Genomic DNA, 18,784 nt, shown 5'->3' with positions numbered 1-18,784 from the left:
ACTTCTGACGAGTCATTACCATAACTCTAACACGCCCTCTGCACAAAATGTACCACATCAAAGCAAGTTACCCTCACCACTGAACAGTAAAATCCCTTTATGTTTCCCTTTGTTATATCTACAGATGGTTGTCCTATCTCACACCTCTGACACTATGATCACAGAAGCTTCGTGATTGTGCCTTGTTGTGCTGTTTTGACTCTCTTCTTCAGCCTCAGCTCATTTCCATAATGGCCCCTCCCTTTGTCCTCTTCCATTGCGACCCACACATCTCTTAGTGCACTCCACATTCTCCAACCTAAAGCTTGCCACAAACTCGTAAAAACAGACGTCTTTATGGGAAGACAAAGGCAGCTCTTTTCTCTTATTAAAACAGGACAGAGTGCACTGTATCTGTCGAGAGAAGATAGGTTTGAAATGTCTTCACAAGACCCCTTCGATATCCTGGATCGTATAATGGGGCCCTTGGGCTTTGTCATACATGATATATATCAAATTAATTGTCACACAGAAAAAAAATGGTGGCCAGTGGCCAGACAAACCCCACACATCATCTTCATATTGCTGCGAAAGGAAGCTGTTCTATTCAGTCTGAAATGACAGATTAAAATTCTGTCATTTGACCAATCAGAGGTCTGTCGCAAAAAGCAGAGCCCTGTTTTCTGATCATTTATGTAGCACCTTGTTTTGCAAATAAGGTTCAGGAAATTCAGAGTAACCCCTCGTTCTAATTGGAAAAGAAAGAAAGAAAAAAGACTAGAATAATCAGTCAGAGACCCTCCTGTTGACTGAAATTCTTCTAGTCTAGCATTTATTTTTTCACTGTCAGTGTGCACTGCAGTACACAGGTGAAAACAGGTGGAAGCTTATACAAAAGGCACAGGGGGAAGATTTCAATGAGGAATTCAAAATAAAGGGAATCGTAAATATATTTTTATATTAGCTGGTTCATTTATGTAAAAAAAACTCATCATAACAACATGTGTTGGTGTTTAACTGATGAGAGAGGAAGAAACAAATGGTTTCGACTCTTATTTTTTAGCTGCATCATTGTACGCGGAGCAATGCAACAGCAGACAGGCTGTAAACTTTACAAACCGGGTCTCTAAATCACCACAAACCACAAAACTAACTGTGCTGGAAGCAGAGTTTAGTTTCAAAGCTTTGTTTAACCAGAAGCAGCTGTTTTATTGCTCCCCCCAAACGACAGCCTTTGAAATTGTCACTGTCAGCTTCATTTAAACTCAACGGAAACAAAATAAAACTCAACCAAAAACGACTTGGTTCGTTCCAGCAATCACCAAGTCTGGTTTGGGTTGAAATAAATCCTTATTTCACATTGTGAAGGAGTGTTGAGTGTGCAGGGCAGGTGACACCGGACAGAGGACGCATACTTTTACTTTCTCTGATTGTGTGAAAATCTGAATATTTGTATTGTACGGCCAAACCTGATTCTACTGAAAAAAATCTTAGTTGGGGACAGCCCTGGTTGTAACTTGCATCAATCCATGTCCATTTTACCCTGCAGGCACTTCAGTTTATCTAAATAAGGTCCGGAGCACAATCACTTAGTTGTGCACACAGCACAGTTTGGCCATGATCAAGGGGAGAGATCACGTTTTTGACGTTTATGTCACCACAGAAGAATTGGGGATATTGTTGAGATAAAAGATAGACACATGATTGCTATGAACAAGGTTATAAAATGCCAGGGAATTTCACTAAAGGGGATGGCTTTTTCAAACAAAATCAAATGCAACAGAGGCAGTAGAGCTATGTTTTAAGATGTAAACATCAAGTTATATCAGACATATGTAACTATAACCTCTTTCAAAGTGTTAAGTTTAAGGGACGAAAGCAATCAATCTTAATTCTTCCATTTAGTGAGAGGTGAGGATATGCTTGCTCACCCTTTTGGAGGGAGCCTGGCCATGTGTAGCACATGGACATGCAGTAATTAATTGTTGGAAGTCCTACCTATTCAGACCATCTGGACTATAATTAGGCCACAGTAGTGCCCTCTAGCTTAGAGTCATCATGTTTCCTTTTTCCCCCCGCCAGATTGGAAGCAATAACCTTTTCCCCTGAACTTTTCTACCATCATGACACAGCGTCCTTAGAAGAACCCTAAGGGGCACCTTGGAACGAGCAGTGCATTGTAGTGCTGTTTTTGGCAGCAGTTTTTGTGGACACTCGCTCTGAAACCTTAATGAAAACAGTTGGAAATGGGTCAGTAATAAAACCAAATAACATTCAAGACAGTTCTCACATTCCAAGTGTATGATGTGGTTATATTGGTGAGAAGAGAGGAACTCATGAGCAGCATCAATATGATAACTGAAAAATCCACATTACCAGTTGTATATCAGCTATAAAATGTTTTTAGCGGGGCAGGTATTGACCAGTTTACCCACATCACCCTAATTCTGGCTTTTTTAACCGTTGGCCAATTATCTTGAGAGTTATTTTAAAGTAATATTAATCACATTAATGGTGCTCCCTGATTGCATTAGAGACCTTTTAACTCCCTAATGTCCTCTTAGGTTTGCTAATTTAGGTCATTTGGCTGCTCCAGAGTCGAGGTTAAAAACAATGTGTGACCAAGCTTTAGCTGTACTAGTGACTCATATGAGACAGTCTTTCTTTTAGCAGTACATCTTCTGGCATGTGCACTGTTTTAAAAGCATTCCCCAACAACTAGCCTGTTGATGTTCTATTGCTGCATCAATAATATTATTTTATTGACATTTTTATGACTAATCCTTGACTTTGTCATAGTTATGTCCACAATTTCTTCATCATTTCACTGCCTTGTTCCATTTATCCTATTGTTTTTTTTAAATATATCATGTCCTGTCATTGTATTATGACCATTGTTGTGTTGCTGGTTTTGCTGCTAGTATTAGCAAGACCAGAGGCCTGTACTACAAATTCATATGTCCAACATACCCGTGATATCTTTTTGTTATCTGGCTTCACTAACCCTTACAGAAGCAGTCACGCAAAGCGGCCACCTAACCATGGTTATCAACTTCATAAATCAACTCAGGCTAGCCATGAACATGTTTGTGATAAAATGGGCTGTGTTTGTAGCATATGTCCAATCACAACATGGACAGACCTTCTTACAGCTGAGCATCACTCCTAACATAACCATAATGCAGGACAACACGTGAGAGAAGAACAGCTTATACTGTCCTTCTACGTAATAATAATGGTAATGATAATAATAATAACAACAATAATACATTATTTTATAGAACTATTTTCAGGATACTCAAAGACACTTTATGTAAGTTTAAATACTCACAGAAGACAACACACTAAAATTCTATAAAACACAACATAATCCCAAATTTAAAGCAGTTCAAGACAGGCATAAATTAATAGGCTTATAATATTACTGCAACATCATTAGGGCACAAGTAAATCTGTAATTACATTTGTGTAATCCATTCAATGAATGTGTTGCTTAGATGTATCCTTATAGTGTGAGAGACAATTTTAGCCTGATTATTCTTTTAGCTGCAACCCCAGTGGACATGGGAGAGACGGTCGCACTATGAAATATATCATTTAATACCTTTACTTGATCATCTGTCTTGTCAGCTGATCAGCACACAGATCAAGTAAACATATCAAATTATATATTAAGTGCCACTCTTTAGATGGATTCATCCATTAAGGGTAACACACTAGTCTGTCAGAAGGCTGGCAACTATACAAATAAAACAGACTTAGGAGCAAATAAAAAAATATATAAATCCAAATATAAAAACATAATTCAAAGCACTTAAGTAGGCTTACTTTAATATCTTATAAGTATGACAAGTACAAGGTTTTCAGAGCTTCAATCAGTCTCTGTTGAAGGATGATATCACTTAACTAAAGCACAATAAAATGGCTTTGCCTGTCTCCAAACACTTCTGCCCTCCTCCCTCTCATGCTATACGCACCGAGCACTGCGTTCTTCTGATACAAACAGTGACGCACAGCACTGTTGAATAAGATTTTCCAGGAGAATGGTTTGGTCAGTAGGCTGTGCTTTTTTATCTGTTGTCTTGAACATAACCTCATCCAGAGCAGTTTAGGTATTCAGCATAAGTTACCGTGGCGTTGTACCCCGGTATGATGTGAACCATCATCATAAGACTGAAAACCCAGGTTCTTTGCTCTCATGATAAAACCTGTTAGGCGCCTGTAGCGTGACTAACATCTGGGCCATCTTCAAATAAAAACCTACACTAAATCACTATTACCTACTCTTATATTTGATTATTTTGGTGCCAAAAATGATTAACAATACATTTGTAAATATTTTCCACAATGTTTTGCTGGAGAGAACTTTTCTTCATTTCAGGAACATTTCCCCCTGGCACTTGGCCCTCAAATTAGAGAGCAAACACATGCCAAATTATCACTATGTTTGGCTTGTGACATACTCCTGAGGCTTGCTTAATTTGTTCATAGGTCAATGATTGAAGTTGCTGGCAATACAAAGAGCCAGAGAGTAAGAACTTGGCAGAATATCTCCAGTATAAATCCATCTGTGTCTCTATTACGTCAGAATCAGTTTGAATCTTTTAAAATTATGCAGATAACAGGTGTAAATATAGTTTGAGTGTGTGCAAGGGGAACAGTGATGTTTTCAGCAGGCAGCGGCAGATGGACTGTGAGATGTAGTAAGGGTTGGCCAGACAGAGGCTTGAAGGTGTGGCAGCCTTTATAAAACAGCTGCCATGGCAGATAAGCTCAGAACTCTGAGTCCATGTCCTTCCTCAGCAGCAGTTTACCTTGAATACTGTGTCCTTTAATCTCTAATGTGTCTAAGTATTTCACATTAATGCTGTTAAAACATGTTTCAACCACAACAGGGAATGACATATAAAACTAAACGTGAATTAGAATTCTGATAAAACTATAATAAATGGCAGTGATTCAATGAAAGCAATGTGGACTGAAGTTTGCAAACTGAGAGTCTCTAATGCTGCCGTGTTGTGAGAGGAGTATAATAAGATTGTCGAAAGGCAGTCCATAGAGCAACTGATTAATCCACAGATTAATTTAATCTGTTTTCATAATAAAACATTATTAGCTGTTCTCTCCTCTAAGCGTTACCTTTCAGCCCTCTTAAAAGATTATACACTTCCCAATCACTTACCTGGAAGCAGTCAAGAAAGTCATTAAGTTAAGTAGACACTGTCAGTGTTCAGGGTGTTGAAAACGAAGGGAGAAATTGGTGAAGTGCCATGAGAAATGGCCATGTTAATGATTTCTTTGCAAAAGGGCCGGTCTGAGTTTCATGTGGGGGCTTATCTTCTGCAAACAGACCCTTGATGAAACCCGCCCTAGGTCTCCAGGTGGCAGCAAACTTTTAATGCGGAGAAGAGGGTTGTGAGAAGTCAAAAACATCCACAGAGCATCTATTGTATGAATTCAGGGTTGTCGGGTGTGCATCTCCAAATCTGTTTCTGCAGCAAAATTGTTCAGCGAATTATCTCTACTCCTCTGCTGTTATTAGAAATTGACAATTTTAGTTTCTAGTTGCCTATGCTGTTCAGTATTGTTTTTAACATTAGCATCAACAGGGGTTTGGGGAATTGTTTTTTAGAGCTTGACTGATCCTGGATCTTTGAGGCCAAAACTGATATCTATATTTGAGAGTTTACAGGGCTTAAAAATAAGGATACAAATATTTCCTGTTTTTCTTTGTCTCAGTTTGTATAGGGGCAAGTAAAAACTGACTTTAGGCAAGCTGATTTCTGCATACTTGCCTGACTGGGCAAGTGAAAAAAACAGCTACAAGCACCTTTCATATTTTATTGACTTTCGAAGCCCCTGTGGACAAAGGCAGTAGTGTTTCCACTAACGTCAAAAATAAAATTATAGAAATAAAAATCTCCTTCTGCCTCATTTTAACTGACAAACATATGACTCACTGTAACTTTGCCTGTGAAAATGTAAACGCAGGCTCGTTTCATCTGATTTCAGGGTGAATCGAACCCGATGGCAGGCTTTAAGAATAACTGTATAACAGAAATAGCCAATCATCTCGCAGATGGTCTCGTTAATGTATGTAGGTCATATAAAGGCAACAGTGTTAAACTGAGACTGTTTCAGAGTCAGTCAGCTCAGTGGAGTGGGTGGATTTGAAGCTGTGGACAAAGGCAAAACACTTCTATTGAGTGGAACATTTTATAGTAAAATAAACTTGCCAGTGCTTCTCGTACAGAAACTATGTAATAGTGACACGAACCTCATTTGACTTTCCTGAACTGCAGTCTATTTTACTTATGAGCCAACACATGCACCGCAACAACATATGCACTTATCTGCGATTAATAATGATATCACATCCTTTTTCAAAGTGCTCCAAAGTTACCTACCTTGAAAAATATTCATTTTTACTTAGCTGTCAAAAGTCAGACAACTTGCATACGCCTTCACTCTGGCAGGTGAGTTGAATTTTGCCCTCTGTCTCTCTGATCTTTTCTCCAATCTGTAACAAAATAAAACACTCACTTTCACATAGTGAACTGATAATGCAGTGTCTCTCAGCCAGGCTGGGCCAGAGTGCTGCTGAGAGCATGATATAAAAATGTCAACCCTTATCCCTGAAAATTAATAAAACCGTGCTTACAATGATGCTGACATTTGATACCTTTTCCAATGGATTAGTGGAGCTTCTGTAAATACTTAAGATGACATCCTATCAGATTCTGCTGGATTTACAAACATGGCAGCCACACAGGACTGGTCACCAAAGAGCCCCCGTCATATCATTTTTGAGAAAAATCTACTCAAATGAAACTACTGTCATTCACTTCAAAACTGGTCACATGACATTTAACATGCCATGTTTTCATTTGTAAAAGTAGAATTTAGACTTTTAAATTATTGTCTACTAGCTCTTTCAGTAGAAAAAAACGTATGATAAATTGAGCAGACCAAAGACAACAGACCCAACAAAAATAAAACTGTGTTGCAGATTGTCATATAAAAACTGCCTCAGAAATTAATGTCCCAAAGACGCTATGTAATCTTCTCTATTATCACATTACACTTGTGATCATAATGTAGATACCTTATGACCCACTTTATTACATTTACATTCAAACAGTATGTTGTTTAATTAGAAGGGTGACTGTGCAATTTGAGATGTGGGGGTAAAGGAAGTCCCAGGCATGTTATCAAGCCATGGAGGCGCCACAGTCCCAAAAGCCAATAATACAACACCCAAACATTAATATACAATTCATCAAATAGGTTGGTGTTTGTAGTCACAGACAAAAGAAAACGTCCCGACAACTTTAATGGAGATCAGCACTCATCCAGAGGACGGCTGCTTTATTGGATATAATGTGACTGGATGAACATGGAACCACTGTGCAACATCTGATGTGTGGAAAATCTCAATTACCATTAGATCCTTTTGACCGGTTTTGAACCTGACTGATCCTTTTGCTGCGTCGAGTAATTAATCATTATAAATAATTAATGAACTTGCCGCTCCTGTGCCTTGTGTGTAAGTGCACTTGATTTACAAATGCACACATCGTCCCTGCTTCTGTGTGACGGCCGCAGATATTTGATAAACTCATCAGTATGCACAGATTTTACAAAACTACTAAACAGTAACCACAAGACACTCATTCTTGTGAATCATGCATTAAATGTAATACATCAAGCTTTCTTTTTTTTAAATGAAAAAACAGTGACATACATACAAACACATTTATTCTCAACACATTCGTCTGTCAGTTTCTTGCACGTCTGTTTTGCTGCACTGTCTCCCCAGTAGCACTCGTGAATAAATGGTGAATTAATAGTTAGTTAAACTTTAGTTAATAGTAATTTTCACTGTTAACAAACAATGAACTAATAATTATGTTTAGTAGTTATTCATAATGCTATAATTTTATTATTTTATCAGTTGTTTGTGTAATGTAAAATGATTCTTTTTTAAATCATTGTATTATAGCTGGTAAGAGACAGTCACAATTACATTCTTACTAAATCTAGAAGTTCACTGTTGGACACATTTTATATACTATATTAAGTATTTGTTAATGATAATCAAATGATTTGTAAACCTTTAAGACATTATTACATAGACACAGATGGACCAGATACTCATGACTTTATTAGCTGTTAATAATTGTCTATAAACATTATTGGATGCTACAACAAAGTTGTAAATGATAATTCTAATACATTATGTAACTTATGTACGCTACGTTACATTACATTATGTTACGCTATGTTGCATTGTGTCGCCTCACGTTACGTCATATTAAATTAAGTTGCATGAACTTAAGTAAGTAACATACTTACTTGAACCCAAACCATGATCTTTCATAAAAATAAAACCAAGTAGCTTTAATTCTTAAACCTAAGGCAGTACTTTTGTTGCCGAAACCTACCCAAGTAGTTTACATAGAAAGTCTACCTGGATTATTGCTAACTTTACTGCGGAGCCCTGTAGATCTACAGCATCGTAGTTTAGCTGCTGTGTTTGATGAGTTTGGTTTGAGTTGTGACATGTTGTTCTGTGGTAATGATGCAGCTCCCGTCTGTTTTGTTTGATATTTAACAGTTGTGTGCATCAGATTTTGGTTAAATTGACATATAGACAATATTAGACAGAAGTACATATCAAACATTCCAGTCACTGTAGCTACCTAGAACACATTGCCTTGGTAGATTATTAAAATATTAGCTTCTCACACCACCCCATCCCGAGTGCTTAAACCAATCACCCAAGGCTATTGTTAGCTAAACCGCTGCTGTGTGGTGAGCTACAGAGTCCCTGGGTGGATCCAAACGCTTCCTCGCTGCTCCTCCTTCACTAAGCAAGCAACTTCCAGGAGACATGGATGAGAATAAAGTGTAGAAAAGAAGGAGGGGAGATAAAGTGAAAGAAGGAAAATTTGGACGTTTATTTGATTATATACGTAACCCCAAAAGTGATATTAGCTGGACCATTAACCGTGAGTAAGTGAGATCCTGAATTTTCAAGCTCTAAAGGGATTTTGAATTAAGAAATGAGGCCATTTAAATATTTGTTTTAAAGAAGTTTTTGTTGCACATTAGTATGGTGATCTAAAGAGCACCAGCTCATTTTCCTCCCACTGGAATTGTAACTTTTTATATCATCAGTGATATCTTAATACAATCAGAGACTTTTTTTTTTTTTACAACTGACTTGCAGTTATTAATTTTTTTATTGCACAATAACACAAAATGACCACAGATTTCATCTTTTATTTAAGAAACATAAATGAGAATTCAGTCTCTTTTTTTTTTTTGCTGCTGTGATCACAAAAACACTCAGATCCTGCGGGAGCCGAGTGTGGTTCAGTGATTAGTGCTGAGGGTGTTCCCCTGCCTCTTTCACCCAGCACCCAAGGGAGCCAGTGGAGCAGGAAATGTGTTTCAGTTTACCATGACGATGACAGCCACCTGCAGAAGGCATTTGTATCAAACCTGAGCTCAGATACTTGGAAACAAAAGTAATTCAATACAACTGAGATTGTATTTTACAGTATTGCACTTTGACAAACTTCTCCAATTTGAATTTTTCTAAAGTTTCTTGAACTGTGTCTGGTAATCTTATTTCAGTGTTTGTACTGGAGGCCATCTGCAACTGAGAATGCAATTTAATTAAACACAAACATGCTTATTTTGATTAAATTCTAGCTACATTGTTTCCCACTGTTTTCGCAAGTCAACATTGTTTAAGCAGTGACATTACCTGAGCACCCACGGGCGATGAAAACACAATCCTGCTCACGCGCATTTCACTCAACGCAGCCTGTGGCTATTGCCTGTGACAAGCAGCTCTGACAGATCAGTATTCAAATTCAAAGATCCCTGTTTTTTTGTTGTTTTGTTTTCATTTCACTCCCACCACTTTCCTTCCCTACTTTGTTCCCAATGAGAAATGTGTGAAAGATACATGTAGACCACCAAGGACTCTCCTCATGAATTATTCATGGAGTAAGAAGCGAAAGTATCATGGTAGGATAATTAATCTTACAACTAAATATAGATGAAGGGTGTTTTGTTGCACGAGTTTGGCTTGTTTCTTTAGGGCAATACATGAAACGTACATCAGAGCTTTGAAAAACTGTGTCACTCATTACTTTACTATGGAGCATTCAACTGATTTAATATGTGACATACATACTGCAGAATCTGTGTCACTTCTTAAATGCAGCTTACAGAGATGCATTTACACGTGAATCAAGAACAAAGCTACTCTGGTTGTTTTGGTTTATTTTAAATCAGAGTTTCAATTACATTTCCTCATTATTCAGAGATGGATAATGTCTTTTTAATGTATTTTTTCTGAATGATCATTTCCAAAATCAAGTTCACATTTGGCTACAGACATCAGAGCACTGGGTGGTGCAGCAGACACTGAGGATAGTCTTATATCAACAGAACACTGATTTTTATTATCAGTTAATCTGATTAATATTTTTCTGCGTTAATTACTGAATTGTTTGGTCTATAGAGTATTAGAAAACAATACAAATGCATGATTTCACAAAGGTCAGGGTGACATTCTCAGTTGTCTGATCAACAGTCCACTTCCCAAAGATACTCAGTTAACAGTGATAAAAAAAAAAAAAAACAGAGAAAGGCAGCAAATCCCAAATATTTGACCAGCTCAAACCAAGAACTTAGTTTTTGTTTAAAAAAAAAAAAAAACTAAAACAATTAATCATTCATTCATTCATTCTCTGTAACCGCTTATTCCGTAAGGGTCGCGGGCTGCTGGAGCCTATCCCAGCTGACATTGGGCGAGAGGTGGGGTTCACCCTGGACAAGTCACCAGTTCTAAAACAATTAATCAATGATCAAAATAGTTGCTGCAATTAATCAATCAATTAAATTATAGGCATTCTTGCCTCAGCATAAAGTAAAAAGAAAGTGTTAGGCTGTTAGACTACGTCAGTAAATTCATTATTTAGTATTTCACGGCTCTGTTCTGATTGTTGAGTTACAGCATTCTGAGGTCTGTTATCTTTGAATAACAGACCATCGTTAGGAAGAACAGACTGTTACTGTGGACGCAGTTCTGATCATAGTCTCGAGAGGAGCAATAAAAATCATTTTTAAATCAATAAAATCATTTTTTTCAGAGTGATTTAAAGACCTTTCTGTTTTCCACCATAATAATCTGCTCACTGTATGATCTTTTAGTTATAGTTATTTGTTTGGTTGCTTTTTCTTTTTACATGCCTTTTTTTTTTTTTTTTTTTTTAAATGCTTTGTGAAGAATTTTGACCAAGATATGTAATAGTCAAAAAATACTTTTGTAAATGTTCTCTGGTGGACAGACTATGTAATAGTGATGTCAGCTCGTCGGGTTCTAGTCACAATGTGACAGTTGACTGAACAAAACATAAATAAAAATGGCAAAACTAAGAATAAATATATGTAGGTCATCAGCAAACTATTCTTTGTCAGTTCTTTTAATTTATCTGAAAGTGATGATGAATGAATGATAAATGCTTGCTATTTACGAAAGTGTCAGGCTGTTAAAGGCCTTGTTAAGGTCATGTTTTAATTATGTATGAGAATGAAAAAGAAAAAGAAAAGCATGCTGACATAGCCTGCCTGCTATTTATTGACATGCTGTTTATTTGTTTGTTGATTGTCATTGCTGGCTGTCTTGTTGTTGTTCTGCTTTATCTTGTGGAGTGTTAAGAGTTAAACGAGAGGATGACAATGGAAATAAGCCTTCCAGCTTTATCATCATTCATCTGTAGGACTATACAAATATATGATCATCATACTTACTCTGAATTACTATGTAATTTAGAATATACTCCTACATACAGCACTGTAAACACTGTTATTATTTCTTAAAAAAAAAAAAAAAAAGAATGGCCAAATGGCACACTGTTTCAGCATTTATATCTTGGGCATTTGTCTCCTTTTTAGGCTTCTAGCTGCTCAGGAGAAACCAGGAGTGGATAAGAGGGGGGGCGAAAATATGATGACACACAATTTTCGCTGATATTGTGAACATGGTGTGAGCTTTAGGAAACCTCTCCCACGGTTTTTGAAGTGAACACGAACAGCATGAAGCTCCATAAATACAATATTGACTGAGACATTCCAGACAAGAATCAGCAGGACAGTCATTTTGGACATTATCTTTTGCCACCTGCTGTATCTTTTATTTTATTTTGTTGCTGTTGTTCTACCACAACTGAATCACGTGATCTGATCAATATCCAATAACGCTTTGTGATCCTTGTATGGACAATAATCCTGTGGGGGAGCCGCTTTGGAAGGACGATAACAGAAAGCTATAAAAACAGTCAAGTCACTCAGACGCTGCTTTGATTTATCCCCTGACAGTTCATTAACCCTTTGTAAACTGTGGTTAGATAAGCCCTGCTGTGTGAATCCCCCTGGGTGGTGATCATACTGTGAGGTCTCGAGGCAATGCTGCGTGCCTTTATGTATGTGCAGTGTTTCACTTGAATCAGCAGCAAGGTTGCATTTACATTTTGTCTTTTTAAAACCGTTGCTGCAGTACCGCAACCTGCAGTGTTAAGATCAGCATTAACAACATTAGTACTGTGATACCTCATCTTACACCAATCATAACATGTTAACAATTGTATAGTTATGTTCATGATCATGCAGTTTTTAGAAAAGTTATGAAATTAAAATTACAGGACTGGACATGTTTTGGGGAAAAAATGAATACACATTGTTTTGGCCATTGTTTAAAATATGTCTACAAAATCCTAAAACACCTCTAGCTTAACATGAAATTCATCCTTTGCATTATTATTTTACAATCTAGTGCTACGTTGCCTGACTGTTCAGTGAAACATCACCAGTATATAGAGGCGTCACAATTTCAATATTGAATCGAATATCAATCAAAATGAGCTTTTAATTTCAGTAAAAGGCTAAACCTTTTTTTCATTTCAACAACAAAGTGCAGCTTACCAGTCATATAGACATAAAGATCTTTTTAAAGAAGGATTTGAAAATGTAAATGACAGTTGTCAGGGCATAAAACCAACAACCTTTCGATCTTTACAAATAAAGACTCAGGAGTCTAATAACAGCATACACACATATAACCCTAACCCCTCCCACTAGTATCATGTGATACACATTAGTGTAGGCAGCAGTGGAGAAAGTGGGGATGTCTAATTAACGAGTAAGGTTTCCAAGTGCTAGCAGTTTGCTTATCCTCAAAAATGCCTGGCAAGTGTTTGTAATAATGAATGACGAATGACGAATACAACACTTGGTTCAATACAGAGGCAGACCCTAGAATTATTGGATGAACTCTCTACACCAAAACATTTGACGCTGCCAAAAATGGGAGAAGCGGCTCTGGTCAGCCATGCTTAAGTTAATAAATGACTCTAGCAGACTGGACAACAACGCAGAAAATTAACACCAGGCATTATGCCTTTTTGTAGAAAAAGTATTTTTAAAGCATACAATAGATACTAGACTTCATATTATGATTTATTTTTGTTTTTAGATCCAAGTCAATGTCAACAGAGAACGAATCCGTCTTCCAAGACAATATGCAATTTAAGCTGTATATATACAATAGACAGAAATGAATTTGATAATTAATTATGCAGATAAAGAATGGCAGTACACTGAGTTGTTACATTAATATATGTGTGGATTGTCAATATCAACACTGTATAATCCTTTGAACCTTTGCTGATGTTTAAGAATTTGATTTGGATGTAGAGTGCAAAATACAATAGATCCACTGGAGTCAATCAATACATCATTACCTTTCCCCTGACTGTGTTTGAAATACTAGTGTGAAGCAAAAATAATCTTAAATGTATCTTTAAAGCCTCAGTAGGTTTTCCTCTCTCCAAAACACCACACATCAGGAGGTGACTGAAGCTACACGAGAGAGAAAAATATACAAGCAGACATCAAGGGCTGATATTAAGTACTGCATGAGTCGACACTGTTTTTTCCAAGGCGCTACAAGCTGCAGAATTGAAAGGACTTTAATGGCATTGAGCTGCAAGGTCAGAGGCCAGATCTCTTGATTGGGTGAAAAGAGAGAAAAGAAGAAAGAGGAGGAGGGGGAGAGGTGAAGACAAAGAGGGAGAGCAACAGAGGAACAAGCATCACACACGCAGAAAATTATAGCACAAGAAAGTGAGATTTAAAAAAAGAGGTGAAATGAATCAGTTTTGATTTTAAAGGAAGAGATGGAGAGATGTCTCGCAGATATTTGCACAAGATTTCCTGTCAAGTATGCTGAGACAATGTTGGGACATCACAGAGATGCATGGGTATGTTAGAGCTGCATGTGTTCCTTTTCACTGCTGTCATGAATAATTTCTGTAAAATTTCATCTCTGCATTTGTTTTTCTGTTATTTGGTTCATAAACTACCTCTTGCCCAGTACTCTTGATAGTCTGTGCAGAATGATGCTTTATGCACAAAAGATAACACTGGCTGCTTTGATAAATTCTCAAAGCTTGCGCAAAATGTTACAATAACATGCTTCAAATTAATATTGAGTCATTTGTTATCAGTGTGACTATTAGATGTCTGCAGTGTCTCTTTGGAATACTGAAAAGCATCCTCTCAGCACAGTACTTTGTCTAAGCTGATGCACTTTTGGCAATAGGAAGCATGACGCTTTCATTATGCTGCAGTAATGCTGTTTGTTGTTTTCAGAATTTTTAGCTACAGGCGTTCATGGAGTCAGCAGTACATGTCTTCTTTTATTATGGCTGATTGTTGGTGTGGTTGCTTTCTTTTCTTTTTTTTTTAACCATGCAGCACTCGTGCACTTTTGTCTCTGTATGAGCTATATGGTGTACATTCAGATGTAAATATAGGCCATGATGAGGTGTGTGGGTGTAGGGGTAAAAGGGGTTTGCCATAACTCTCCCTGCGGTTGAGTCATAGTATACGGATGAAACACCCCCTGACTCAGACCTGATGTAGGCTGTCCAGACGTTGAGGACTGGGTGGTGGGGGGGTGTGCAAGAAGCGAATCCACAAGGGCTCTCAGGAGCCCACACAATGTGTTAACGGCTGCCGCAGATGCATTTTAATCAGTCCACACAATTTATCTCATGAGGCTTTTCATTTCAAAGCCAGAGGAGGAAGGAATTCACTTGAGGTTCTGCTTACCCTTTTAAAAAATGCTCTTTAGACGTGAGGATGAATAATAAAAAATACAGTCTATGTCAGTGAAACTATGAGAGATCAGTGACGAAAATTTGGGCAAGTGTTGCTGGTTATGCAAGTTTATGATGAAGTCATTAAAGGAAAGAGAAGATTAAGGGAAAGGAGACTAAAGGAGCTTCTTTCTTCCTTTTCCTGCCTGTCTCTTATCATTTCTTTACCTGGTACTGGCAGCAGTCTGCTATGATTTAAAGGGACAGATCACCCCTAAATCAAGAACGCATATTTTTCTGTAGAGTTTTGGAGCTATCAGCCATACAGGTGTCTGCCTTCTCTTCAGTATAATGGGATTGAATGGCACTTGACTTGTTCAAAACCAGTATTTCTATCCAAAAATCATGACCCAGTTATTCCAGCCACAGACTTTGTTGTGACCAGATTCATGTGGGAACTATTGTCTTTCTAGTAGAATGAAAGTAGTTCTGGTACATTCTTAAGTAGTTCTGATTTTATTGCAGAAAAAAAAAGTACATGAAACTGCTTACAACAAGGTCTATGGATTATGAGCCACCAGGACATGATTTCTGGAAAGAGACATTGATTTTTAATATTTCACATGTATTTTTTTTTTGTGCTTTGAGCACCACAAACTGAGTGCCATTTAGTCCCATTATATTCAAGAGACGGCAGACATCTTTACGGCCGATATCTCCAAAACTTTGTAACTCACATCAAAAGAATATGGCTGGATAAAAAGCACTACAGGTCAGGGGAGAAATATGTCTTTTTGATTTTGGGGTTAGCTGTCCCTTTAAGGAAAGGGGACTAAAGAGGCTTCTTTCTTCCCTCCCTGTCTGACTCTTATCATTTCTTTGCCTCTTACTGGCAGCCATGATTTAAGGAGCGGTTCTTTAACCCCTGCGGCACCCAGGTTCAAGTCTCTTTGTTGACACGCATGCACGCACCACACTGCGACTTGTACCCATGAGCAAGACACAGTGTCTCTCGCAGCTTCAGGGGTGCTGTTGTGGGCTAATCTCTCTGTGGGGGCAGCAGGTGGAAAACAGAAAAATCCCTCCAGGCATCACTGACTTATCACTGTGGCTGAAATATGAAATGAAAAATGTCAAACCTGAATCACGCTCCGTGTTAGTTGTACCATCATATATCTCATTGTAGTCAGGTCCCAATCATTGGTGAGCTGTTATAATAATTCATCAATAATATGCGTGCACTCATCCACATAAACATCCATACAGTGCTCGTGTGACAGGGATTCTTGTTCCCGACGTAGTAATTGATTTTCCAGTCGATACAGATACAGTAGCCTAGTGAGCTATATGTTATATTTAGTGTTTGTGTAATAGAATATATGTTACATAGCACATGTAATGTGGCATACATTATCAGTTTAAGTGGAGGTCAGGGTGCAGATGGTGAGAGATCTAAAAATATTGCTAGTTGATTAATGAGTGTGGGGGATTGCTGTTCTTACTGGAGTGGAATATTAATGTGTTCTGGGTATTTAAAACATCAGATGTTTATCAGCTGCATGCCATGTTACGTAAGGTATATTATAGGAGAATGTGCATGATTTATAGCATTTATTGTATTTTTTATTTTGAAATTTTATTTTATAACTTACTTTTCCTAAATATGCATTCATCACAACACAAATCACAACAACCTTGACAAGATACACTAAGCCCAATACACAAATAGACACATAAATACACACATATTTACTGTAATCATAAAATGACCATGTGATCAGAGAGCAAGGAAAGCCTTTAAATTAGACTTCGAATTATTGCTGAATGTTTGCCAAATGAGTGCAGATCTGTTTTTTAGTTGCAAGAAATCCTTAATAATCTTTTAGAAGAAGAAAACATTTATTGCAGTTAAGTTAAGCAATATGTTAATAGAGTCTGGTGGTCAGCAAGGCAGGCAGTCGCTGAACTCCAACTCCAGAGTGTGTATTTTCAAAGCAGTGTGCTTTTGTTTTCAGGATAACTTTACATTGACGGTCAGCTGACAGTAATAAACAGCTGATCAACTTACAGCGGAGGACTTGTCGTCGCTTGTTATTGTGAAATTGCAATATTTCATTCGATTGTGCTCCTGCAGTGTTGCTGCAGCCTGCCTGACCTTCCTCGTGTCTGAGGGGAGGGGGAGGAGGTGGCGGAAACGAGTCACTTCAACCATAAACTGTATTTTAAACAGGATTTTAATATATTTAATATACCATCTGTGACTCCAGCTCACTATTTGGATTGCAGTCATAACTTTTGGACACACATTTATTACATATTATGCCTTTATGAGTTCAAGTTCAAGTCATTATTGAAATGTTTTAATTTGTTTTAGTGGCTTTTTTTCTATACAAAAAACAAATTTTTCCATATGTTAGGCATATACCAAACATGACTAACACAGGGAAACACGAAGAAGAGGAGGATGTATTTTTGATTTCGATGTTTGTTTAAAAATTCATCAGTGCTCTTTAATGGACAGACAATGATGGACGTATTCTTTCTTCCACAAACAGCGATATGGCATCTCTGCACTGCTTATCAGCCGACATATATACCAGTGACGGTCGGTCAAGTTTCTCCAGTCAAATACCTAATTATTTCAGCCGGTTTTGGAAAAATAAACAAAATCTAAAATACTACAAGACAGTAGATCAGGTAAAAGTAAGCACAGAAGAGTTGCTGGCTATGTGTTCATATCTGGCTCTAGATTTGTTTATCAGATAAAAAGCGGCTCCATATCTTTTAGACAACACACTTGTAATACATCCTTTGTGCATTCACACCTCTTCAGACTACTTGCCCTTGTTAATGTGAGATTAAGTATCTGTCCTAAATGTCCTAATCATACTGGAGGAACACAGACTTCTCTCTAGGAAGCATTCTGACCTGCTGAAGTGGTGCTAAAAAGCAGAATAACATCACCTCAGTATCAATATAAAGGTGCATTAATGTTTATATTGTATGGGTCTAATGGGAGTGGAGAGTGGGTGTCATTTTAACTTAGAAAAATGTGCCGCAGTAAAACTCTTAACACCTAACACGTTGCTCCCTAATGAACTGACAAATTGGTTGATTTTTCTTTTTCACATGACACTTTGTAAATGTAATGAAATGATAATGCTCTGTTCCCCAGACCTTATTAAGTCCTCTCATATTGTCACTGTTGTACTTTTTATCCCCACACATTTAATTACCAAGTTTTGTTACCTTCTTTTACGAGCTCCTTCTTGTCTCCAAAGTTCAAATTTTTAATAGCTATTAAACATAGGATTAACTCTCCGCTCTGAGAGGCTTTTCCTTGTGGGATGTATCGAGATCCGACTGCTTGATGCGGACGTTTTGACTCACTCCCAAACCAAGGGGTTATCAGACGCAGAAAAGAGCAACTGACTCAATCTACCAAGTTTATCTCTAATTAACACGGATTAATTGAGCTTTGACTTCGCTCTGCAAGCCAAGCAGAAGGGCAATTTGTGCATGGAAGCCTATTATTGCCCCGAGGCTGTTGATCCTCACTGTTAAGGGCTCTAGGTCCCAAAACCCTCGATCATGTGACTATGATCATGTTGCTCTGGCAATGAATT

General features: G+C 37.6%; 1 protein-coding gene across 5 annotated transcripts in view; it reads left to right on the top strand.

Moving 5' to 3' along the window:
* Nucleotides 1-18,784, top strand: part of lingo2 (leucine rich repeat and Ig domain containing 2) — a 308,406-nt gene that overhangs the window by 273,571 nt on the left and 16,051 nt on the right. The window contains exon 1 of one of the 5 annotated variants that reach the window (XM_084719684.1): nucleotides 14,171-14,318. The exons of the other annotated variants lie outside the window; for them this stretch is intronic. Coding sequence (XP_084575810.1) covers nucleotides 14,235-14,318 — 84 coding nt within the window. The 5' untranslated portion in view covers nucleotides 14,171-14,234. Of the gene's footprint in view, nucleotides 1-14,170; nucleotides 14,319-18,784 lie in introns of those variants that run through there. 5 annotated transcript variants of the gene reach the window in all.

Source organism: Lutjanus erythropterus, chromosome 5 (assembly GCF_056507025.1).
Source record: "Lutjanus erythropterus isolate fLutEry1 chromosome 5, fLutEry1.hap2, whole genome shotgun sequence".
NCBI lineage: Eukaryota > Metazoa > Chordata > Actinopteri > Lutjaniformes > Lutjanidae > Lutjanus > Lutjanus erythropterus.
Note: the sequence above shows the minus strand (reverse complement) of the source record. Positions and strands in the feature narration are given on the sequence as shown.